At 47.2% G+C, this 25709-nt stretch overlaps 1 protein-coding gene and 1 long non-coding RNA gene across 3 annotated transcripts in view; both read right to left on the bottom strand.

The window, feature by feature from the left end:
- The window catches only part of PPP2R2B (protein phosphatase 2 regulatory subunit Bbeta), a 67046-nt gene extending 45841 nt beyond the window's left edge, over window positions 1-21205 (bottom strand). The window contains exons 1-2 of one of the 2 annotated variants that reach the window (XM_032125320.1): window positions 21106-21205; window positions 20895-20972 (exon numbers count right to left, since the gene is read on the bottom strand). In XM_032125320.1, the coding sequence (XP_031981211.1) occupies window positions 20895-20972; window positions 21106-21115 (88 nt within the window). In that variant the 5' untranslated portion in view covers window positions 21116-21205. Of the gene's footprint in view, window positions 1-18434; window positions 18592-20894; window positions 20973-21105 lie in introns of those variants that run through there. The other variant, XM_032125321.1, reaches the window with a different exon arrangement.
- LOC116451660 lies at window positions 11895-16578 on the bottom strand. Its single transcript, XR_004243269.1, has 2 exons — window positions 14955-16578; window positions 11895-13035 (listed from the first exon to the last, which is right to left on the bottom strand). It is a non-coding gene; the product is annotated as an uncharacterized LOC116451660 (long non-coding RNA).
- Window positions 21206-25709: the final 4504 nt, after the last annotated feature.

The following is a 25709-nucleotide window of genomic DNA, read 5'->3' as shown; positions in this document are numbered from 1 at the left end:
CACCATGGGACTGGGGTCAGCTGGAGGAACTGCAGAGCTCGGCGTGCCATGGCACAGGAGCTGCTTGACAGTCCAGGGCCACATCAGCAGGGAGTGTAATTGTTACTGGAACAGGAGGATGCAAAGGGAATGGACAAAGATGGTGGATAACATTGTAAATACAGTGGTGCACTGCAGCTTGATTTCCTCTCCCAACTGTAGTGTCATAATTAAAATCTCATTAGGAAGGTGCAAGATCTTACAGCCTGAATTATTATTATTATTATTATTATTATTATTATCTGCTGAGATTCATTGTCTGCTTGGGGGCTGCTTATTCTAGGGGAAGCACGGGAGAGAGCACCTCTAAGCAAGAAGGCTCAAGGACTCCAGTACGTCCAGTATGTGCATCTTTTGGACAGCATGTTCCATACCTCTGCTGCACAACCACACCAGCACACCCACCACACCACCATACGCCTTTTGGAGGAGTGTGCGGATACTCTCAGATGAGGGGCAAGAGAGAGGGAAAGCTTGTTCTACCCATTGTGACCTTATGAGGAAAGGTGAATTCCCAGGCCCACAGCTTCCTGCCTCCCCAGGATGTTTTCTGACATGCTGTCACACAGAGGCTGATAAAAGACATTGTAAAACTGCACCTTGGAGAACTCCAGCGCTTACTCCTATGCATATATAACTTCAGGATTTGTCAATCACATCACATCACAGGCCACTCATTAATACAGGGATTACTGATATGACAAGCCAGAAGCATTCATCAGACAGGCATAAGCTGGTAGTCTCCATGCCCAAGCCTTCACTGAATTATCCTGGAATGTGAGTTACATGCTATATTCACCAGGCACATATTTAAGTCAAGAAAACACACTGTATTTGAGGCTGAGGTTGCTCTTAGCTGCAGTGGGTGAGAGTTGCACGTTAGTCTGAATTCACTCCCTGTGAAAAGGCACAGGACCTGGCCATGGCTTAGTGGCACAGTGGAGAGATATGCTGACCAAAGCTCTCTTGCATGCCAAAGAGAGCCACAGCACTAACATCATGCTTTAGAAATAATTTTTGTGTTGCTGGCAGGTCCTCATGCATGCAACAGCACAGGAGACCAGACGCCAACACACCACAGGACTTGGAACTGCTGCTGGCTCTGGGCAACTCAGCTGACACCTCTGTCTGTGGTCTCCTGTCTCCCGAGGGAAGGATGTGGACCTCCCACAGGAAAAGAGAGATGGAAAAGAAAGATTAAAACCGCACCACAACACTATCCCCAGGAACTGGGCTCCCTCTGTCTACAAGCTACATTCACCTGCAGGTGTCCTGTAAGAGGCAAGAGCAGCTTCAGACAAGAAAAATAAAGACAGATTTTGAATAAGCAGTTGTTACCATATTGCCTCCTTCCATCAGACCCCAGATGCCAAACCCCAGGCCAAAGGCAATGCCCAGCTGAATAATGAGCCCCTGCAATGCCCATGAATATCATGAACACAACCAGTGACTTCCTTCCCTTCCTTTTCAGTATACACCGTCGTCAGTGTATTTTCATTCTAACAAGTGCCAAGTCCCTTCTCCTTTTTTAAGTAGCAAAAATTATTCCTCCATTGTGCATGAATTATACTTACACATTTGTAAGTCCTGCAAAGTTTTTCAACACACTGTATCATTTAAACACATCCAGAAGCCACCTGTTTGTTATGCAACATGCATAGGAGCTGCATCATGAAATCCATTTATTCTCAGCTTTTTAAAATCCAGGAGCAAGCATTTACAATAACTAAAAGCATTAGCTGTCCTAAGCAGGAATCCATTTGCAGATTAAATTTGCCAAAGGTCAGCTTGTAGCTGTCACTGTTTCCCAAACCCCCAGGTGTCCGCCATGATCTGTACTTTGACATCTCCTGAAGAGCCAGGACACTTTCCACTCCAATGATTTTTGCTTCAATTAGAGAGGCTGAAGAGTTCCATGCTCAGGTTTCTGTGGGATCTAAACAGTGTGTGAAGAATAATTGAATCAAACTTCCAATTTTATGCTCAATACAGAACTTCCTTCACAGCACTTACTTTAGCCTCCCACCCATGAGCAGTAAATCTATTTTCCTAATTACTGTTTTGGGTTAGAACAATACCCATATCTTTTAACCATTAAGCACAGATAACAAAATTTCTTTTAAACTTGTAAGAATTATTTCTGTTGGTTGACTGATTGTTAGCTCAGTGCCCTCAGTGGGCACCAGCTCGCTGGACGGTGCCGGAGGTCAGCTTGTGTGCAGGAGCACTGGTGACAGCACATGCCCATGGCACAGGGGACAGGACTGGCAGTGAAAGCCCCAGGGTCCTGTGCTCTGCCTGCCACAGGTCTGTGAGCAGCACAACAACCTGCAGCTGCAGGCAGACACTGCTGCCCCGCTCTTTGTCCCTTCCTGTGGGTGGAACATCCCCCTGTTCCAGGGTGGGACAGGGAACTGCTCCCTGGAAGCAGGACATACTCTCACTCTGCAGCATCTCAGCTTCGTAGACTTATCAAACTATGGACCAACACAGGGGGTGGCCACCTCCACCTGCCCTAACCAAGTCTGAGATGCTTTACCTGAAAGCCCATCTCTGCTAAGGAAGGGAAACCAGGGCTTTCATGACACCCCTCAACATCTCATATCAGAGCCAGCACCTGGTCTTTGATCTGGATGAAGGTCATGGCACACAATTAGTACTCTGAGAAGGAGAGCACTTAATTTCTCCAATCATGTCCAGTTCCCAATGTGCTCCAAGTCCTTCAGCTCACAGATTTCAGTAGAGACAGCACTTTAGCTTCACAAATCTGAAGAGCTAATTATGCAGCAAAAATGGGGTAATTATACTCCTATTCTCAACATATAATTGGTGACAGCCACCTGGGCTGGTGGCTGGCTGGCCCATATTTAAGGGACAACCCCAAAGGGAAAAGGCTGTCTCAGGGCAGAGGCCCCCGTGCTGCATACCCTGCAGGAACCCAGAGCTTCTCACCATCTCCAGTGCTGAACATATCCACTGCCATAGGCACAGGTTCCCTGGGATGGCCAGAGACAGAGACATCAGGTCAGGGATCCAGTTCTCCAGAGGACCACAGACAACTGAGTCCTCCACAGCCAGTTCATAAATATTGTGCCAGCAGTAGAGCTGAGCACCCAGAGAGACTGATGCTCATCTCTTCCAGCCTAGGAAGCCTGGGCAAGGCTCAGGAAGGGCACCAGCTTGCACCAGCCAACAAAGACCATTCCCATCCAGCCATGAAGGGACATGCAGAGAGGGTGAACCCTCTCTGGATGAACACCCTCATGGTCAATGCCTTGTGCAGGACCATCCCCTGTACCTGCAGACAGTGTGCTGGGCTGCTGTGTGGTCCCCAGGGAATGTTTACACCCCCCACCACATGTTAATATCCTCACTGTGATTTCACTGCACTAAGTCAATTTGTTTTTCATGTTTTCTCCTATAAGTCATGTAAGCAAGCTGGGGAAGCCATAACCCATACCCGTGATGAAGTCCCAATCATATGAACCTTAATTAGCATGATTTGAAGAAGGCCAATAATTTACCAGATTAACCAAGATCAAGAAAATTGGGAATCCAGGTTGAATGCAGAGGACAAGCTGCAGCCCTCTTCTTCCCAAATGATGGAGAACAAGAGTCAAGACCTCGGGGCAGAAAAGGGAAGAATCAGTTCATTGAATGCAAAGTAGGTGAAGACTTCTGCCTCCCAAAGGTCAAATGATAAATTGATCTACTTGGCCTTGACCCCTGCTGCGCCGTTACAGGTGCTGGTACAAGCTGTACATGATTAACAACACGCCAGTAACGAGTACTGCCACACACCCAGCCTGGCTCAGGGAACAGCTGTTCCCCAAGGGCTTTCTCTCCTGCCTTCCATTAGACCAACCAGCTTCTGCTGCATTTCAGCAGCCCTTTCTTCAGATGCAGTCTTTCCCTACTAAGCATTTTATGCCAGGCTTTAGAAAAGCCCAGGCATCTTCCCGTTCATCAGGTCTCTCCTATAATGCAACAACCACACAGCAACAATATAATGCAACTGTGCAGCAGCAACACAAACATGGTGCTTCCTGGAAAAACTTGCTATGAGTTATTTCTTATTCTACTCTACAGACCATCCTGGCATAGTGTACTTATTTCCTCTATACTATTAGTAAATTATACTATTGCTAAATACACTGCAGAACACATACAATACCCCAAGAATGGAATGAGGCACAGAATATTTCAGGAGGGTCTGAGACATCAATGTCTTTTAAAGGATACAGTGTGAACAGTTTGTCACATGTTCCTCACATCAGAGATATAATTAGCTTAAATACTTACACAGTAAATAGGATTTGCCACTTCTGAAGATTAAGGCCACATGCTATAGCATTGGAGCATCTGAACCAGTGTAGCACAGTCGATGCTTGTAGCACAGTCGATGCTAAGGAATAAGTTTTTACTTGAAAACAGCTACTCTGAGCCATGCTGCAGGTGAGGCCTGTCTATGTTGGTGTTTTGTCTGCTCCTCTGGGTTTGGGTTTTACCTGGAGTAACAAACTCTACTACAGGTGACAGTGGAAGGCCAAAACTGACAGGCATTGATTGGGTATCTGGGAGTGAAACACATTGCAGGGCACGAGTGCAGGTGTCCTGGGGAGCACTGGACACAGAACACACAGCCCAGGTACAGGCACCACGTCACATACACGGGCTCGTTGACCTAAAGGGCTCACAGGCTGCTGCAGCATAATGTGATAGGGGGTTAAAGAGGATACAAGAGGACACTGGAACATTGTTCATGAGAGAACCATGAGAGCACGTCTCAGGCTGAATTACTAAATCTAGTAAGCACAGAATGCAAAAATAAGGACAGTATTTTGTTTCTTGGATTTTTCTGTTGATTTATTTTTGGTTGGGGAAGAAAATCACTGTGTTAATTTGACTATTTCATATGAAAATACAGCTCTCAAAATGTTTTTAATTAGGTTAGGTCACCCTATGGGAGGGAACATGTGAACTCACACGTGCATTTGAGTAGAACAGATACAACTGCTTGCCATCAGCTGGCTGCACACCTCAGCCCCTGCTCACAACCTGCAGCCTGCACAGGCCAGGCCCTCCACACAGGCATCAGGGCTGGGCAGGGGTGAGTGGGACCTGCCTTCTCCACGCTGTGGCCCCTTTGTCGCTCCACTGCTTTAAAAATGTCAGTCACCAGGACAAAGGCGAAAACCAATTCCACAGAGCAAAGCTGGCAATCACACACACAGTAATAAAAAAAAAAACCAAACCAAACAAAAAAACCCCGTAACCTTTAAAACTACTAAACAGTCAACAATTTGCAGACTGTCAACCCATCAGATGACGGTCAGAAGAACCAACAAAAGAGAAACAGGGATCAGTCTGACTCCTGAAAAAGTGAACTTTGTCATGTATTTACACTGGACACTCAGATGCTTCCCCACATATCCCGGGATATTATGTGCGAGAATGACAATTTAGCATTTATTCGGTTAAATTAGCAATTAATATGCAAAATTTCATACGGCCTCAAAGGTGGATTTTATTTGAAAGAATGTTCACCAATGAAACACCAACACATCCAGGTCACTGTGAATTGTATTTCCTAAACTGCAATTACTTCACAGCCTTCAGTTAATTGAATGTCCCACATCAAAAAGTAATGAAATCATGGTATAAATTAAAATAGGGCTGCCCATGTCTTGCAACACAAACATAGTAAGTTTCAGAGCACTGGGAACCTGAGGCTGGGATTACTACCTTATAAAAATCATTCTGCTTGTCCTCAGATGTCACCCAGCAGCAGCAGAGTGAAGCACACACAGATGTAGCCTGGCCAGCCTTGCAGAATGGGAAACACAAAGGCTAATCAGTCAGAGTTAACTCCCCAAAGAAAAGGAAACTTTGTGTCTGGCAGAGCAGCACTCCTAACCTGCACACGGATTAGCTGAAGTTCCACAACTGTCAGAAGGACAGATGGTGACCCAAAATCACCCTGGTGGGAAGTGCAAAATGGGGTACAGCAAAATACAGCTGCTGCTGCTGCAATGCTAAGAGCTAGGGAACCAAGAGAGCCTGTCAGGACCGATCAACTCGCCAACTGTTTCCACATTAACAGGAATTTGTCAGTTTTTAGTGGTACTTCACAAAGCAACAGCCAACATGAGTGAAGGGCCTGCCTGCCCCAATAACCAAGCCTACCCCGTGGTGCCCTGGCAGACGGCAACGCTCCGTAGCAAACCACGTCTGGAAGCCAGCAAAGCACTGGAGAGCCAGCCTGGCTCATGCATGCTTTGGTTAACTCAGAACGTATTCTAAGCATGAAACTATTCTGGTATTTGCCGGGGAAAATAACAAGCATGCTCTGATTCAGTCTGGTCTCTATGGGCCCAGGTGCCACGAGCATGGCAGCACTGCCATGAGCGACCGCAGCCGCGGCCCTGAGGGTGCCCGGGAGCCTCCCGCCAGACCTGGCCAGGCCTGGGAGCACTGGTGGGCTGCAGCCCGGGCTGGGGGCTGGCAGGGTGAGCCTGCACTGCTCTCCACTCACGCCCACACTTGCCATTATGATATGATACATTATACCAGATCGTCCCACAAAACAAAGCCCCCAAGAAGGGAACGTTCCAGCTTAAATTGAGTTTGTGTTCGAAGTTCATAAGCATTGACAGAGGGTCAGGGAGTGTTACACTGATCCTGTTCAACATTTCTTATGTGCACATGGCCCTAAATCCACCCAGTTACACTACTCCTCCGTGACTCAGAGCCACAAACAGGGAATGGCCAACGACAGCAACTGGAGCAGCTCCAGCCCTTCGGCTCCGGCTCTGCCCTGCCCTGCCCTGCCCTCCACCTCACCCCAGGTCAGTCATTCGTTCTCTGTGAACACCTGAAATTCAGCATTCCAGTGTGACCCATCATTCCCGGGGCTGTGCCTCCTCCCCCGTGGGTCCTCCAGGTGCCTCCAGCAAAAAACTGCAGCTTGGGAAAGGTGGCACTGGGGCTGGCCAGGGTCCCCAACCCTGGGAGGGCCCTGGGACCTGCTGGCCCCCTCCCAGGTAGCAAAGGGGCTGCTTCATCACAAAACAAAACTATACCTCCTTTTTGAAGTCCCAGTGAGAGAGACAAGTGAGGCTTTGGGGAGCCCTGCCTGGCACTGCCAGCTTCCCACCGCTTCCCAGGAGAACTGACCTCCTTTCTCCAGGATCCTCTTCAGTCATGGAACTGGGAGAGTTCCCAGGAACAGCCGTGGTCACAGTGAGAGAAGATTTCTCTTCTGTGTAGTGTGCGGTCTTCATACTTGTTTACAGTGATTCCCACTTCTGGAGATCTCCAACAGGAAGGATGGGATGATAGTATCATACAAGGATAGAAATGGGCTGGAAGAATGCTGCACTGTCAGGATAAATATAGAGGATGGCCTAGGACATTGGCCAGATCTGGTCTTTGCTTACACTAAAAGGAGACCAACCTTTAACAAGACATAAACCCAACAGTGCTACCAAAGAATCTTCAGAAGTACAGCTGAGGGGAGGGGAAAAGGAAAACAAGAGACACCATGGGGAGCCTTAAAAGTTTGCCTGACTTCTCAGAATGCCAATGCTGTAAAACTAATATTTGTATGTCGCTAATATTTACATATAATCTCCCTCGTGTCATTTGGAAAAATAAACCTGGAAAACTGTTAATTAATAAAAGATAGCACGTCTTATTAATGTTCATATAGTAATTACGAAAATCACATATCCATCTGTTAAGCAGTCAGCAAACAAGACAAACGACTGTGTTATGTTAAACAGATTATAAAATGCCTGGGGAAGGAAATCTAATAGCCCCAACCCAGCCATGAATCAAGCAGCAGCACATGGGCTCCAGCACACATGAACACACACACATGCCTTTCCCAAGGCCTTTTTCTGAATTACATATAACAACATCAGCAATGAGGTCAGTATGACACTAGGCATAGAAGTCTACATTGAAATGTGATGATGTGATCATTAAGATTTTATTGTCCTTTAAAAAAAAATTACTTCCTAAAACAGACAACTACTCCCCTGAAGGTGAGAGCAGAACAATATACAAAGTAACATTAAATCAAATTGCCCCTGTAAACATGGGAATACAGCTACTTTAATCCAATTGAATAAACAAAACTGATTTAATTCCTGTTACGTTTGTGAGTGATTTCTGAACAAGGGAGAAACATCTGCGCAGGGAGAGTAATTAATTCGTTAGCATGAACACTGTCAATCCATCCGTGTGTTCTCTGGACACTCAGCGCAGTCCATGGAATGCTGCACACCCCTCCTTCACACCGTATATATGCAACTACTGGGTGCCAGCTTGTAGCAGTCTTACCATGACTGCTCACATAGAACAAGTACTTGTGCTCATTAAAAAGAGGCATTTGAACAGTGTATTTCGCATGAGGTCACACATATTAGCAACTCCCTCTGCCACTCGGCAGCAATGCACATGGTACTGCCACAAAAGGACATCCTGGACAGAAGCCTGAACACCCCGCTCCCCCACAGGAACCACAGGCATTCGCTCTCGCAGCTCTTGTTCCCCAGCTTGTCCCAAGCACTTCCCACACTTAGCTCAATCAGCCCTTCCACTCCAGTCTGCCATAACCTACGAGAAAGAGTCAGTTTTCATCCTGCTGACTGCAGAGTCTATTTTAGACCTATCCACCACCATCATACAAATCTTTTGCCAATGTGCTATGACAAAGAGGCTCCACTGCTTCATTTTCCTGAGGCCCAAATTTATGGGAAAAGAGTGTCAAAGGTGTAACAGCAAGGTTCCCCATACTCCTGCCCTCCAAAAATGGGTGTCAGAAAAATATGGGGATGACAGTCCATCAAACACATTCTCCATGGCCTTCGCAGACTCACACGTGAAAATTCATCAGTGTGAATTTTATGGCTTTTCAGTTTCGACAACAGGGAGAGTGACATCAAGCACAACAAACCTGCAATATCTTTCCTCTCAAGGACAACTACCCTCGAGAAATTACAAAGCTGGCACAAAAAAGAGAAGAAGATTATTTCAGGGCAGCCCAAGCAGCAGGGGACTGTAATTCTGCAGGCAATGCCTTTGCTGTCCAGCTGCGCATGCGCTCACAGTCAGGACACAGAACCCTCAGAAGAAGATGGGGAAGGCACAGGACGCCCATGGGGGCACACAACAGCCCTGGGCAGCACCTGCTCGCCCCACACAGGCCAAGCTCTGCTTCTTGCTCTGCACCAGGCGTCCTTGGGCCTGAACCCGCTCATGCACCAGGAATTCTCACTGCCATCCTTCATCTCCTGAAAATGAGCACCTCTCAGCAACTCTTGACTTTCTCCTCCCACAGGCTGCAGGGCTCCAGATCCTCAGGATGGGAGCCCTCCTGGAGTCCCCATAGGGCCCCATCCTGGGGACACAGGCTCCCCACCATGGGGAGCAATGGCCCATGGCGGTGCTCATGCCTGTGGGGCCACCACAGACAAGAACCACAGGAGGAGCACAACTGCCTCTTGTTTCCCAAGCACTTTTGCCCCTTGCTCTTAGGCTGCTCCTGATTTTAATCAGTCGTATTATTTATTTTCTTCTTCCTTAGTCTGTCATTTAAGACTTCAGATTAACAGTGGGGATGGAGAGAAGCCTAAGCCAGTATTAGCTGAAACAGGCAAGTCAATTAGCCTCCTTCAATGGAACAACATCTGACTATATGGCAGGGGGTCAAAAAATGCCCCTTCATGGCTTTTCTTTGTGGGTTAGTGTGGTGGGTTTGTTGCCATCTGCTTGTGAGTTGATTACTCTTTGATTTCAGCTGAGGAACATCAAATTTAAAGACAGAATCAAGGCAAAGATAAAAGGGAAGCCTTCTCATCAGCTCCTGCTTTTGAACACTTTGGTTTTGTTGTGAAATTTCCACTTCAGGAGGGTTACTGAGAAACCAAATTAAAGACAAGTAACACCTGCATGCAGGCTTGTATTGGCAGGGTGTGGACACATGTATCTGCCTTTTTGTATGGATGCATGTGTGAAAATCCTCTGCGTGACTCAACCATGGTTTTTCTTAATGTTATATTTTATAAGCTTGAACAAGTTCCTTGACCTTTCAGACCTAGAGACTTTATGCTTAGAACACAAGTGAGCAGTAACAGAGCGCTCAGGCCATGGCTGTGCCACGCTGCCAGGATGGCCAAGTGCCCCTGTGCTTATCACGCTGCACAAGTGACAGGGCCCACGCTTTCACAGCACCATGTAAGCACCCTGTGCTACTTTAAATCACTTCATGAATGTCACAGGAAGGGAAGACAAAGCGTTCTACAAAAAATGTTCATTCAACAGAATCGAGCACTACACCCCTCCACTTGCTCAGGCTCAGTGACCTGATCACACCTGGTTCCAGCAGATGCAGTGCAGGTGCCGACAGCAGTGATCTCTCCCTGGGCAGGAATAAAAAACACGGCCAGGAGCCACACAGGTGGGTGCTCACCCCCAGGCTCTGCCAGAGCTCCCAGCCGAACTGCCGTGGTGCTTCCTGAGAGGCACCTCCTTCAGGGGAAACAAAGGGAATAAAAAGGCCACCAGAGCAGCTCAGGATTTAAGTACAAAGTGCATCTACACCAGAGGAACCCAATCCTGAACATGGCCTCCTTTGCTGTTCCTTTTCTGTTCTCTCCTTGAGTTTCTGACATAATGCATAGCTCCCTCACAGATGTGTTGTGTGGATTCTTTAGTTAATGTGTAAAAGGCCTTTTTGCAGCTATTTAGTGCTAAGTGCTGTCATTATACAGGTGGGCAGAGCATTTGGAATTGGCACAAGAGAAAGATCTGTGCTGGAGATCAGACCCAGTGCAGTAAGAGAAGCAGGCTGGGATAGGCTGAGCTCCCACATGCAGCAACGATCCCGAAGGGATACACAGGTACAGACCGGAGTCCTGCAAGGGAGAGGAGCTGAGCACTCTCTGCAAACTGCACAGCAGAAAGGTCACAGCACTCACCAGGGTTAACCGTGGCTGTCAGTACTCACATGGACCAGAGCAGCCCACAGCAGAAGTTACCTGTGGGTGTCAGTGGGTACTTCTACTGGAAGAAGGCTGGGCCAGGAGGAGACCCAAGAGTCACATGTCTGTGACCAGCAGTGCACCCTACTGCTTGCAGCTACACAAGCTCTCATGCTCTCTGCTAAACCCGCCACAGCCATGATGGGGACTGGATGCACCCTGGCCAGGTGCTGAGCACACCTGCCTGCATGCAGACCCTGCTCGTCAGCACCAGGGACCTGGTGCCCAGCATCAGGCATCTGACACTGGCTCTAGACACAGAGCCCCCTCCCTTGGGATAACACTGCCCCCCCCCCCCCCCAAAGGGCACAAGGAGGATGTCCCTGTCCATGTTCCCACAGAGCTGGTGCCTCTGAGATCCCCAAGCCCAGAGATGGAGCTGGCCAAGCAAGTGCCTGAAGCAGTGGAGGAGAGCAGGTCTGATGGCTACTCAGACACACACTCCATGCAGCATCTTATAGCCCTATTTTCAGAAGAAACCAAGCCAAAAGTTGCACTGTTGTGCAACACTGCACAGAAAGGAAAATAGCAGCCAGCAGCACTGGAAACGTGCAGGGACAAAAACTGCTGATGAAGTCCACAGGAGCTGGTAAGAACTCACTAATGTAAGTGCTTAATTATACTGCTGAATGTGCATTGCCGAGACAAGAGGTGGCCCAGGCTGAGGCCAGCTGACTGCTCCCAGATCACACGCTGGAAGAGGAAACAGAGAAAACAGAGTGCTGAGTTGTATACTGGAAAATGTATTATTAAATGACATGAACTTGCATTTGAAAGGAACTGCTGATTGTGAATAAATCCACCATATGGCTTTACAAAGCTGCGAGTGTGTTTATTTCCCAAATATAGCCAGATCAGCCTCTGACAGCCGGGTTTTCTTTTATAATCCATGTCAGAAAATTATTTAGAGTGTAGTATCAAACAGGGTTTGTTGGGTGACTGGTGTAACACAAGGAGTTCACAGTAAGAGCAGCGTCTCATGTACAGCAATTACACCTGCACAGCTCCACCACAACATCAACATATGTAAGGGATTTCGGAGACCTTTTTGGTGACCTTGTTCTGTAAAGCTGCCTGCAGAGAAAACAGGGTTAAATCTCAAACTACTGGCTTTTTTAATGTTTTCATTGAGTCCCATGTGTGGCCCTGTGAGCCTTCATGTGGTCACCTGTGACATTCCTGGATGGGCTTGGTAGAGATGGCACCCAAAACCCAAGGGGCTGCAGGCTGTCACTGGGTATTTCCCATCTCGTCTACCGAGCCAGTACAGCAGCTGAACACATCTCTGGGTCTGATCAGAGACACTGAACTGTGCCTGTGGGTGTGTCAAAGGCAGTCCATGATGGTGGGGAAAACGGGCACCCTTGCCCCTGGCCTGGGCAGGAGAACGGTTTCAGCAATTCCACTGATACACAAAGCTGCCCGTCGCAGGGACAACAAATAGAGACAATTTCCCTGGTTTTTCTTATTGGTAGGTCATCCTGACCACACCACACTCACCATCCTGCCCTCCCCAAAAGCGCTTAAAATAACTCCATTTAAAGGCAGCCGTAGCCCGAGATCTGCTCTGAAGCTCAGCCCCCGTCAGCTGCTCTTCCTTCTCGCTCTGAAGCATTTCCCTGCAACCTCCATCAGGTCCCTTCCGAGTGGGAGGGATAACAGAAGGCACCTTTGTGCTGATTTAAGCACTAACTAAATATAGACAGTAGGGGAACGCTGGGAAGCTACAGCTGAACTCATCTGTAGTGAGGAAAATACAGTCACAGAATGGAAATATCTCCAGAGATATCTTGGAAATGTGCTTATAATTCGGCTTATGCTTTTGTTGGAGCCGTTCGACATGGAAAATTGCAGGAAGTCTGAGGTCCAGGTAGCCTGTAGAGGCCGATGGTCACACAGGAATGGGATCAGCGCGGGAGAGGTGTGGGGAGCAGCATCCCGGCACAAACTGGGGGAGAAGAAAAATAATTTTCAAAATCCTCCAATGCCAGGACGGAACATTCACAACTGAAAGTATTTTTGATTTAAAAATCCCTCAGCGACATTTTCTGTCATTAAGGACGAGCGCTCGTCCAGCGGGTCAGCGCCGGTCGAGGCGGGCCGCGGCGGGGCCACTCCGAGCATCCCCCGGAGAGATGTCCGATCCGGAGGGAGTCCGGGCCCCGCGGGGAGAGGCGAAAGCACAGAGCCGGCATCGGGCGTGCGCCGGGACGCGCTGCGGCCGCCTCCGCGCCGGGGGGGCCCCGCCCGCGGGACCGCGCAGGCCCGGGGCGCTCCCGGCACCGGGACCCCCAGCGGCACCGACACCGCCCCCGCGCGGCAGCCGGCGGGAGCGCACCCGGGGGCGGGGCCGGAGGGGCGGGGCCAGGGGCGCGGCCAGAAGCAGGGTTGTTCCAGGGGTATCTTTGAGCAGAACTTTGAATCCCTGCCCTGTCCAGCAGTGACATCTCCCCGCAGGTGGAGTTCGCCTCCTCTCGTTTGTTTTTTTAAGATAAAATCTGCAGCTTCGAAGCCTGGAGACAAAGCTTCAGCACAGACCACACACAGTGCCCTCAAGGAGTTATTTAAGCAAACCACAAGCATTACTCATGACCCACTCCTGGCAGAGCGAATCGAGAGCCACCATTTCAACTGCATTTAATCAAAACTTTCAAGGCTCCAAACTCATCAGAATCACCTCCTGCTCTATATTCAGCTCCACTCTCTATAATGAACTCTGTGGTCAGGAATTTTCCCTTTCTTGGCCAACCAGCATGAAGAGTATTGCTCAAGAGCAAAACCTAAAAGGACAGACTGGTTCCAGCTTACCACACCCGTAATGTATGGTCCCATGAACCAGCCCGCAGAGCACTCTGATTCCAGCTGATCACCCTCAAAGTCTGATCAAAACCAGCCCCATGTTCTCCACATAAGTCCTGTGGCCTTGCCCACTGCCCACCCTGAGGGAACACCCCAACAATGCCCTCAGCAATGCTTACTCTCTCACTCAGAAGGGTCACACGGGAACATGAACATTAATTTGTTTAAAACAGCAGCTCAGTGTCATGCCCATGACTCAAAACAAATTCAACCCCACTCTCTACCCAACAGCTTTGAGAGAACACAAATGAGGTCCTGAGCCTGGGAAATAGGTGCAAAAAGCACAGACTTTTGACATAATTGAAGCTGATCTCCATGTCAGGCCGTGTCTGAGCCTAGGAGCTACCAGGATTTTTACTTTTTCCTCCTTTAAAAACTACCTATTTCAGCAGAGTTCTATCACTTCTGGCTGTAAACTTTCAACAGTGTAAGGTCATGTGAGGGATCATGGCCTCAATATAAAAATTTTTATACTATCAGAGCTCACTTACAGACACAAAGCACTTTTATGTGGCATTAAGAGGTTTAGAAATGCCACTCATAAGAATTTAAAAATTCCACCCTGAACTGATGTGAGCACAGTGTGAACCTAGACCTCTGTTCCTGTTTATCCGGCTTTCGCACATGAGCTCCCAGCTCGTAGCCCAGTGTTCACATGGGGATGGGGCCTGCTCGTGCAAGGAGCAGCAGCAGACACAAAAATGTTATTTTTTGTAAAAGGCCTTGATACGGGCAGAGTAAGAAAAAGTGCAAGGGAAATGCAATCAGTTCAGCCTTTAATGAAAGGTATTTCCAGCTCCTGAGTCACCACAAGAAAAATACAGGTGCACTGATCATCCCCAATGGAGAAAACTGACCCACCTGCACCGCTGCCGAGCCTGAGTACCAGTACCAGAGCCTGAGGCTGTGGGTTGGGCATCCCGCCATGTTCTGACATGGGAGCTCCCCACCATGTCCTGCCAGGACACAGTTCATCACATCTCAAATTAAAGCAGCCCAACAATTCACCTGCATCTCTCCTGTCCGCTGCTGCAGCACATCACCTGCCTCACACCAGGCACTGCTACAGGAACAGGGCCGTGCTCTGGGATTCCACTCCCTCAGGCAAAGAGGAATAAAAGAGAAGAAATGGTTATCACAGAAACAAGGACTTAAGCTCACTGGGAGAAGAAATAATTTCCACACTGCTTCAGTTTGACTCTACGCCTTGTATTTTGGAAAGGGAATTAGCCCTTTTCTCCCTAGCCACAATCCAGTTCTTTGTAGCCACACAGAATTAACCTCATTTACTATTAGGAAATGAACCGACCAGGCAGCTGGACTCTTGCACATGGTTTATGTCCTGATAAATAAGACCTGAAATTACAGCCAGTCTGATGTTCTTCACTCAAAAGCAAGGATTGATGTGGCATTCAGAATGAGAAACTGCAAAACAGCTAAATCAGGAGATGCAGTTATTGTAGAAAGCTCAATCTTAACTCAGTGTTCTCCTCCATCAGCCTTACACTAATGGCCTCTATTCATGTAATTATAGACTATTAATTACACCAAACCATATTTGCATACTTTTGCAATCGTACTGTACCTCAAATTCACACACCATCCTGTAAAATTAGGACTGCTGTAAACTTAATTTCTGTGGGTTTCCCTCCAGAGTCATAAGGACTTCCATGAAGCTCCGAGCTGCTGGTGCCTGATTAACTCTGGTCAGAACCATTGGAATGACTCACCAGGAAAATAAACCCACTTGTGGTCAACACAGCAGGAACAAAACTTACAAGCTGGTGGTAAGTGTAATAGTCATCATAAAAACAAAGGTAAAGTCTCCAAACCAGAAAATGGACTAATTTAGGTTCACTCCAGGTGAACGATCTTGTGTTAGAGCTCTCCTGCATGTGGACTGAGGTGTGCTCTGTGACATGACTGAGCGCAGCGGAGGAGCCTGTCAGCCACCAGCCAGCTGGTCCCTTCACCACTCCATCCCACCTACAAGCTGGCGTCAGGGACCAGGAGCTTTGAGGCACATTTTAAACAGTTCCCAAGCAGACCTTCCTTCATGTTGTTAATTGGCCTCTTCTACTGATCCCACTGAAACCTAACCACACTTTCTGTGGTTACCCATGGAGGAATCTGCTGTCTGGAGCATATGAGGAAATAATTATTACTTTTTACATGCATCACTCCAAAGTATTTCAAAGGCCAAAAGCTTAGCCTAGAGGTGCCCCTAGGTAAAGAGCTTAGTTTTAAGGTGCCTCTGGCTGAGCTTTCATCTTAAAGGCCCCTACAAAGCTAACCCTCAAGTTTAAGGGCACCTTTGAGCTAAGCTTTAGTATCAGCTCTAACATAAGTGACTGAACATCCTGGCCTTCATGTCACCTCCACTGGAACCTCCTAAAATGCTGGTTCAGAGCCTGGACACAAACTGAGAGATGTGGAAAACCAGGAAATCGTAAAAGGCTTCAGAGAAAACAAACAGAGAGATACCAATGGGCTAGTGAAACACAGGCATTGCTCCACTCTTTGGAGCATTTGTGAGCCAGGGTACTATTACACAAATATTCTGGAAATTATCATAACTTCCAAACAGGAAAACACACAGAGCTACCCAAAGGATGACAGAGGAGTTGCTGTGACTTACCAAGCAGCAGGGATCAGAATTCATCTGTGCCACTCTCTTGTCATTCAGTGTGTAATTTGGAAGCTCATGTAATTTCTGAAGATGAAATATAAATTCTCTTTCTGTTTCAACTGCTGAAGGACAGACCTGGACTGCTGGCGGGAGGAGAGCTCCCCACGGCCAGCCAAGCTCCCTCTGCCAGGCGAGCTCGCCACGGGCTCACGGCAGGGCGGCAGCAGTGGGCACTACACCGACACCAAGCCGACAGCCACCACTTGTCCTAGCGCTCCTCGGGATAACTCCGGAGGCTGTGCCCTCTCTCGGGGGATGCTGGAGGTCGAGGACAAGGACTTTGTGTCCCCAGCGGCAGGGCGGAGCGAGGCTGCACCACGGGCCAGTGCTCACCCTCGCTGCGTACAGTCCCTGCCCTGTGTCCCGGCAGCTGCAGCCCAGGCAGAGCCTCGGCGCGATGCCAGCCGTTCTTCAGAGGCCTTGAAAGAAACATTCTTTGCCAAATACATAATACTTAACCCACTGGGTTTTTAAAGCTATTTATTAAACTGCTTTTTCAGGCAGGAGGCAGCTCTTACCTTCTCTTCTTAGTTTTGCTAATGAGTTAGGGTGGAACAGGGTCTTTTAAACTCTCCAGACCTCAGTTTTACCCCAAGTTTATTACATGCATCTAATCATGGGTCTAAGAAAGGGTGCTGTTCAAGTTTCATTTTTTCTATGTTGTTTGCTATGAAGAAGAATGCATAGCACACCTGTGTGACATTTTTTCTTTAACTCTTTTTTTTTTTTCACCTCATTCCTGTCATATGACCTCCCTTAAAAGAGCACAGAGGTGTGCTTCTCCACTGAGTTACTTGTTCCCATACAATAATCCAGAAGTGACTTGTTCAGGATATCTTAAGGGACTGTGCCTTTGGACAAAGTCAACATGAAAACAAGAGAAATCTTCAGAAAAATTCTCAAAGAAAGAACTTCAGAGTCAGTTATCTAATTGGATAATTTTATCTGCTTAGAACTTCAGAGAAACTTTAAAACAAAAAAGTCTATACTGTCTGCTTGGATTGAACTACAGCAGCCTGAGTAGCTGTAGTAACTTAGACTAGAGTGTCATCACCTGCTGCCAAGTGCTCCTTGCTTGCCCCTTCCACTCCACATCCTCAGCAACCAAACATCCCTCCAGCATTTGCCTGGATTTTCCTCTTGGATCAGGTTGGTAATTCAGCCATATACACAGACTGATGGGTCTGCAGAAAACTGGGTGACAGGGTGGTGGTTTTTCTCATTAACTGATTTTGTTTAGAGCAAATGAGGAAAACCGCTGTGGTTCCACACGGGGAGCAGCAGTACTGGGAATGTAAATCCCACGGAGCTGTTTGGTGCCTGCGGATGACCCGTAGACCTGTCCGACAGCTCCCACACCGCGTCACACGGGGATGAATCCGCAAGAATGGGCTGTCCGCTGCGAGAGTCCCACGGAAGTCTCGGCAAACATAGTCCTACTGCTTTGCATTCCTACCCTGGAAATGTGAAGTTGAAACACTGCTGAGAACACTTCCTTTTCCCCAAATTGCTGCAGAGCTGTTTCGCCAAACATGCTCTGCTGACGGCAAGAGAGAGGTCGGGTGACCGGAGGCGGGCAGAGCGTGGTAGGATTATTCCATTTCCTCGGGAATATCCGGATGCATTTAAGGCCACATCTACAAACTACACACACCTGGAGCCGTGCAGCACTATCACCGCAGCTCCCGCGCCGGTCCCGCGGCTCGGCGTTTACCGGCGGCCCCGCCAGTGCAAGGGAGGCACCGGCCGTGTCCGCCGGTCCCCCGCCCGCGGCCCCGCGCCCCCCGCGTCCCGCGTACCTTCCGCGTGGCAGCTGGCGGAGCGGAGTGCGCCGTGCGGCCGGAAGAGGTACGGGAGGTACCGCGAGAAGCATTTCATCTTCCGCGCCGGACCGAGCTAAGACACCGACCAATACCGGGGGGAGAGCGGTACCCCCGGCCCGCGCGGAGCAGCGGGGAGGGCCGGTCCCCGCGCTGCCGGCGGAGCGGAGCGGAGCGCCCCGGCTCGCCCGGCCCGGCCCCGCCGCCGCTGCATCGGTTGCGGCGCGGCCGGGAGCGCTGACTAAGCCCGTCCCGCCCGCGAACACACCCCCGGCGCCCCGCGCCCGGCCCCGCAGGGAGCCGCAGAGCCCGGGGCCCGGGCCGCCCCAGCCCGCCCCGCTCCGCCGCAGTCCCCCCCGGCCGCCGGGAGCCGCCGTCGGGGCCGCGCAGGGCGCATCGCACCGGGAGCGCGTCCCAGGGCCAGCAGGGCCGGAGAGACGGACGCGTGTCCCAAAACTGCCGCACGCCCGGAGCCGAGCGAGCCAGCCCCGCACCGCACCAGCCTCGAGGAGATTTCACCTCTTACGTTCGCGCTAATCAGTTTTCTACAGTAGATTGCTAATAATCAATATATCAGAATAAGGCAAGATCTCTAAAATTTGTTTCCTTTTGGCAGTACTGAAATGTAGTTCAAAGCACTGTGATATGACAATGGCACTCAGCAACATCATGTACTTCACATTTAACACTGAAATCAGTGTTTGAGCAGCTGAAACATATCCCAGGCCTCCCATCTATGCACAAGGGAGCTCATTCATCCACACAGTTGCTTTAGTTAAAGGATCCATTACACCCCTGGTTTTATCGGGACAAGTACCACGGACTGTGACACCATTCTCCAAGTTAAATGAAGCAACAACTAAGGTTTATGTAGATCTGTTTGTGCGGCTTGTGTGTGGATAAGAGCACGCAATTATCACAAAATTAATGTAGAATTGTTGTTGGCAACATTTGAAGTATCATTTGAAAGCCAGAATGACGGTCCATTCTGCTGAAGGAGGTAGGCTCTACCACATTCAAAGATGCAGAGCATTGTAATAATAGTAACATCTCTTTTTACCTGACCATAGATGACTGCATGCTTCCTAATCACTAAAGAAACCACATTGTGCAAGTTCAGGATGCCTAGATGTTACCAAAAGTTCTGAAGGTCAAAAATGTGTCATAAAGACTAGCATAATAGTAACAAGTTGTGGATAAACTTCTGACGAAGGTGAGGCATCTGTAATATTCCGTTTATGACTTAATTCATGTGTATGTACATGCATTAGTACCTCTGCACAAGAACCAAAGCCCATCCCACATGTAACACTCTGAGCTTCCTCCTCAGTCATGGTCACGCTGTTTGTGACTGTTCAGATTGAATGCACCAATGGTATCACCTTTTCATTACTAGCTTTTAAGTATTATCCATCAGCCTTTACTGTTCTGTGAGCCCAGATTACCCCAAGAAAAAATCACAGGAGTCCTTTCCTACCATCATGCCTCTGGATTCATCCACTAACTCTCTCCAATGGTTAAAAACAAAACAAAACAAAACAAACCCTTATAGCCCTCAGCTGATAAATGGTTACATTAAGAAAAGGAAAGAGAGCAAGAGAGGCAACCTAACATTTCACTAATTCTAAAGTAGCAAACAAGTACTCCTGACCAGTTACAATGATCTGCATATTCTACAGTAAAAGCTCAAAACACTGGTAAATAATTTGGAAAAACAAAAACAAAAACCAACAAAAAACCTCAGTAAAAAAATATTTTTACTTTAATTGCTATGGTGGTGTTTTCCTCTAGAGATTTAATAAATTGTTAGATATGCTTCTGAGTGTTGTGCCCCACTGTACTCTCTAGAGATTACAGACTGAAACCCTCTTCTGCAAAAGCAGCATAACAAAACTGTCGCTGAAGCAGGACAGGTGACAGTGCTCCAGGCATTCCCAGAGCTGCATTCCCACCAGGAGAAGTCAGAGCTCTGCTGTCAGAGGCCTGGGCCGACTCAGTCCTCTTAGTCTCATAAGACAGTGCTTTTAAAGAAGTCATCACACTTTGTGGACCACAACAAAATAGAAGAAATATATCTAATAGTCCATCTCAGTTCCAGAATTGCTTCCAGTAAGAATTATAGTTGGAGAAGCTGTCTCATAATTCCCTGAAAAACTCTGTAAATAACAGCTGAAAACCAGAAGAAAATCTATTTCAAAGGCTATTAATATGATTAAGCTATAATACCTTCAAATGAATTCTTGCATCAGTAGCTAATTTAAGAGGCCCATCTCTTTCAGATGCACAAGTACATAACAAGGGCAGAAACCAAGGAGCATAGCTTAGCTCTGTACCAGCAGCTCCCAACAGCACGCAAATGACCTTCCTGCACACCAGCTAGGCAAGATGTATGTGAGAAGTTATTTTTGGTCACAGCAACAAAAGGAAAAATAAACGTACCTTCTGTCACCCCAGTATCTATAGTTCCTTTTACTTGACTGAAGCACCACAGCACATCCTGCATGAGGCTTCCAAATCCTGCCAGGAAAACACATTCAGAAAGAAGATACAGTCACATAGGTACACAGCTTGTCCTTTTTTAAATGACCATACATGTACACACATGCACATACAACGTGAAATCTCTGCATGAAGATAAATATCTGCTCACCTGGTGTCATACTTCCATGCAAAGTGCAAAGCTAACACTGCAAAGCTGAGAGCATCGTGCCTGCGTTATGAATCACCCGTCTGTTCTCTCTGTGCCATGGCAGGGCTGTTGGGAAGTGGAGCCGTCGGAGTCAGTCCCCTCCACATCACTGGCAGCAGCACAGCAGTCAGGAGGCCCTATAGTCATGGTCTTTGTCACAGCCTCTCTCCATCAGAATACTAATGCTCCCAGTCATTTCCAGCACTGTTAGAGAGGGAGTGAAACAGGAAAAAGAACTACTGCCACAAAAAATTTTTTTCCCATTTGTGGTCAGTGTAGTTGTGAACTGCTTGGCAATGAACCCAAGCAGCATGGAGCTGCTTTACAATACATTATAACACTTTCATCAAAATCTGCCTGCAATCACAAGTGCCTTATAGCTGCTTTAAAAGATTACTACAGACATTTCTATTGCAAGGGATATTGTTAAGCTGTAGTGCTTTCAACTGTGTTTGATGCTGCAGCAATACTCTGTGTTAAGACTCTCTGAGAGAAATTAGGATTTCATCTACCACTGCTCCTTGTTTTCTTGACAGGTCAGCAAAATTTCCCTTTCTGTAACACAGTTTTCACTGTTCCTTCAAAGGACAAAGGAAAATCCACTGCTTCAAAGGACAACTTGCTTCCTTTCATCCTAGCACGTTTTATCTCAAAGCATTTCCAGGCATGAAGAAAGCAGGAAAATGGAGCCATGAGGAACAGTAAATGTCGTCTCACCTGTTTTACACACAGGTGAAATGGGTAACAGAAAATGTGGGTATTATTTCAAAGTCGACAGGTGTGATATTGAGGTCAGTCTGGGATCATGCCATGGAGACTCAGACTTGTTACTTCTCTACAAAAGAAAAGGAAAACATGGTACTGGGAGATAACGTCCAGTAAGGGATATGACCAAGCTATACGGACTATGCTGTAGCCTAACTGAATGTGAGATTTCTGTCAGATTTTATGTTTTTGTACATTAATACAGGTATATATTAAAAGTAATGTAATCATGTGGAATACATAATAGGTACAAAGTCAAGAGTGATTTTTATTTTATTGGATTATTCAAGCCAAATATAAGGGGAAGATGGAGCTTTAAGGATACGAAAGGGGGAGGGTGAGGATTAAATGCTGCATCCAGGCAATGGGGAGATGGCCATTTTCCAGAGGCTCTGTGGTGCTTCTTGCTGCTTGGGCAGAAACTTCGATAAGAGTGACAGTAAGTCTAACATCTGGGCAGTTTGCAGGGTTCTGTCTCAGATCTTCACTGTCATAAACATTGCTGTTCAATGTATTTTTTGCCCAACAGTCTCTGACAGGATTTGTTCCTGTCCTCACCACTGTGGTTCTCACACTGACACCAGGGGTGGTTTATTCCTGATTTGCACTGGAATTGCTGACAGTAGCAGACAGGGTTTCTTAGCCCTTGGTACCCCCAGACTGTTACAGACACCAGGCTGGGAAAAAGCCTGTAGTAACCGAGCCCCCCTTTCATATGTTGGAGATAGGTGATTTAAAGGAAGTTGTGGTTTTTAAGGTTTATTGCTAACTTAATTTCTGAAATTTCTCTCTGGACTGTGTAGACCTCACCTGTAATTTTTGGAGTTCTTTCTCTTAGCACACCAGTTCTTGCTTTCAGGATGAAAGTTCACTAATGAAGTGCATGTCTTATGATATTGATGTATAGGAAAATCTTGCCTGCAAGCTTGGTCTCTCTTGCCAGCATGCAAATTAAAAGCCTTTTCAGTGTAAGAATTTGAAGAACTCTTTTAAAAATCAAATATGCCTGGGGAAAGGCTGCACATGGATATTGATTAGTTTTATCTGTACTGAATCCAGCCCTGGGACTGAACAAGTCCAAATGCTGTGGGAGAGCATCTGTTTGAGGTGCACACGACAGGCCTGGAATGCTGATGGAAGTGGATGATGTACACAGGGGTCCTGTCCCAGTGGGAGAGATTATGGTACATACTAGTGAAAAGGAGTGGGAGGAATACTTTTACATCCCAGCCACCTATTGACACCTTGTTTGACCACGAACCAGTGTTAACTAATGAGCTCCACTTCACTGCAATGAAAACAGACACACAGAGAAGTTGTTAGTCACTGTTAACAACCCAGCTTGCTGGAGGAGAGCTGTCACACACTCACTGTTGACTTGTGTGCACAAAGCTATGCATAAAGCATTTGTTTCAGTAGAAACTTACTTAAAACTTTACTTAACTTCATTTCCATATTTATGATTTTCCCCTTAGTTGTTTTTTGCAATGTAAATATTATGGAAAGGGTTTTAAAAAATCAAAACAATGACTGTTAGGTGGTTTTCATTGTGCCAAAAGAAGGAAAACACGTAAGTGAAGTGAGGTGGATTTTCTTTTATCTATTTATGTTGGAAAGAGACTCTCCTTATTCCAGGTGTAAGTAGAGCTGGAGGAAGGGAATGTGTGAAGCATAATTCAGTGTGAAAGGAAGGCTGCAGTGAAGGGAAACCCCTTGGTATAGGAGGGAATGTGGAGAGCCAGAGGTCAGAATCCTCTGACCGTATGTGACAGAGACTGGGACAAGGACTCTGCATTGCCAGTGGATTCACTTACCAGGAGCAGTATTGGAGAATACTGGAGAATACTAATATATTAATGGCGCAGTTAATGCCACCATTAATATATAAAAGCTTTTATCCAGTAGTCTCTCTGTAGAGAATGTCTTCCCTCTGGACGCACTTTAGATTCCAAAGTCCTGTTCTGCCTTAAATTCTAGTGACCCCTAGCTGAGGAATCCAAGTGCTTCACATCCTGCAGCCAGGAAAAGTCATTCCTCAGTGTGTTCTCTGAACTGGAGCTCAGACTCTACAGAAATCTTGCTGGGATTGGTGTGTTTAAAAATGCAGGCTCTGGGACACTGTGGTTTGCATTATGAAAAGGATGTCCAAGGTATTTTCAGAAGCAGACACCTCACAGCATATATCAGAGTGAGTGCAGGTGCCATTGTCTTTGCTGTGTCAAGGGCTGGGGAAACTGTGAACGGGATAAGGCACCAGGGACAGATTTGCCCATCCAGAAAAAACTTGATCCCTGACCATGGGAGAGCCCGTGCTACAGGAGGGGAGCCCTGGGTGGTCCAAACCTCTGCACAGGCTGCAGTGAGTTTTAACCTCGATTAAATATGTATATCAATACCTACACTTTGGGACTGGCAGCCACCTGCAAAGCATTCAAGACCATTCTAATCCACAGTACGAGCTGTGGGCAGTGTGTGAAGGTGAGCCCACTTTAATCACAGGAGATGCCAGCAATGGGTATTGAAATCTAACACATTGCAAGCATACCATAATGTTAACAGTTCACTAGAAGATTACAGCTGAGTTAGGGCTGCTCAGTATAATTTCACTTCTTTTAAGACTTAAGGTTCCAGAAAATACATAGAATAAGTATAGCAAAACTTCTCGGTTTTTGTAAGCCATTGACAAAAATTAGCTTGATACTTGAACCAAAAGTATAGTTAGCTGAATAGTTAAAATTGTAAAAGTGAATAAAACTTTTAAAAATTATTTTTTAATTCAGTGGCAGCCATTAGGGTCTTTACCCCCTCTGACCTTTGCACACCCCAGGGGTTTGCCTGGCATGGCCAGGCCTGGGGAGAGGTGGGGTTCATGTGCTGGCAGAGTGTGTGGGTTGGTGGCAGGAGCCTCTTGGAAGAGAGGGATCAGCCGTGCCTCCTCTCCATTAGAAGGCACCAGAGATCCACCATGGCTCTCCCATTTCTCGAGCCAGGAAAGCTGGAGGTGGCTGTTGTGCATGATGGGTGACTTAGAGAGCCCACTTCAGTTCCCTGAGTTTCTTCTTCTAGTACGAGTGAAAAAATTCCCCTACTTGGGACATGCCTCCTGTTTCTGAGCTGACACTCACAAGTACAGTTTTCTTGAGAAAACTGGGGGAAATGTTCTACTGATTTTTTTTTTCTAAGTGTGCCCTCTTTCTATTGCAGACCAAAGCCCCAGCTCTAGGACACGAGGGTCTCTGTTTCCCATGGAAAATTAATCCCTCTGCTGCACCAAGCAGAGCAGTCTTCTCCCATTGCCCTATGGGGAACAGAGTTGGCTGTTTCACAGGAGCTGTTGCAGAAGAGCCTTCTGTTATCTCATTTGCTGTTTCTTTGGCTTACTCAGCAATTAGGCTTTAATATTTTATTTCTGCCAACATACAGAGATCCTGAAACTCTCCAGATGACCCAGGGACCAACTCTGGACTACTACTTTTGTAACGTTTCCACAACTGAGTCCACTAATTTTATTGGATTTGTCCTGGATTCTAGCTTCTGTTGGAAATAAAATCTGAAGAATAATGTTTAGAAAAGAATTCTAATTACTTAAGGTAACAATTTTCAAACTTCATTTAAATCACTCATGTGAAAGGTCAAATAGAAAGGATTCTCAATCCAGCAAATTTTAGTCTATTCAGGAAAAGCTGCTTTGGACATGCAGAAGACCACAGGTGGGTCCTCTGAAAGGTAAAGTTTGACCTTGGGCTGGGAAGGAAGTCTTGGGCATCCCCTGATGCTGGAGCTGTAGATAAATCACTAAC

Source organism: Corvus moneduloides, chromosome 15 (assembly GCF_009650955.1).
Source record: "Corvus moneduloides isolate bCorMon1 chromosome 15, bCorMon1.pri, whole genome shotgun sequence".
Lineage (NCBI taxonomy): Eukaryota > Metazoa > Chordata > Aves > Passeriformes > Corvidae > Corvus > Corvus moneduloides.
Note: the sequence above shows the minus strand (reverse complement) of the source record. Positions and strands in the feature narration are given on the sequence as shown.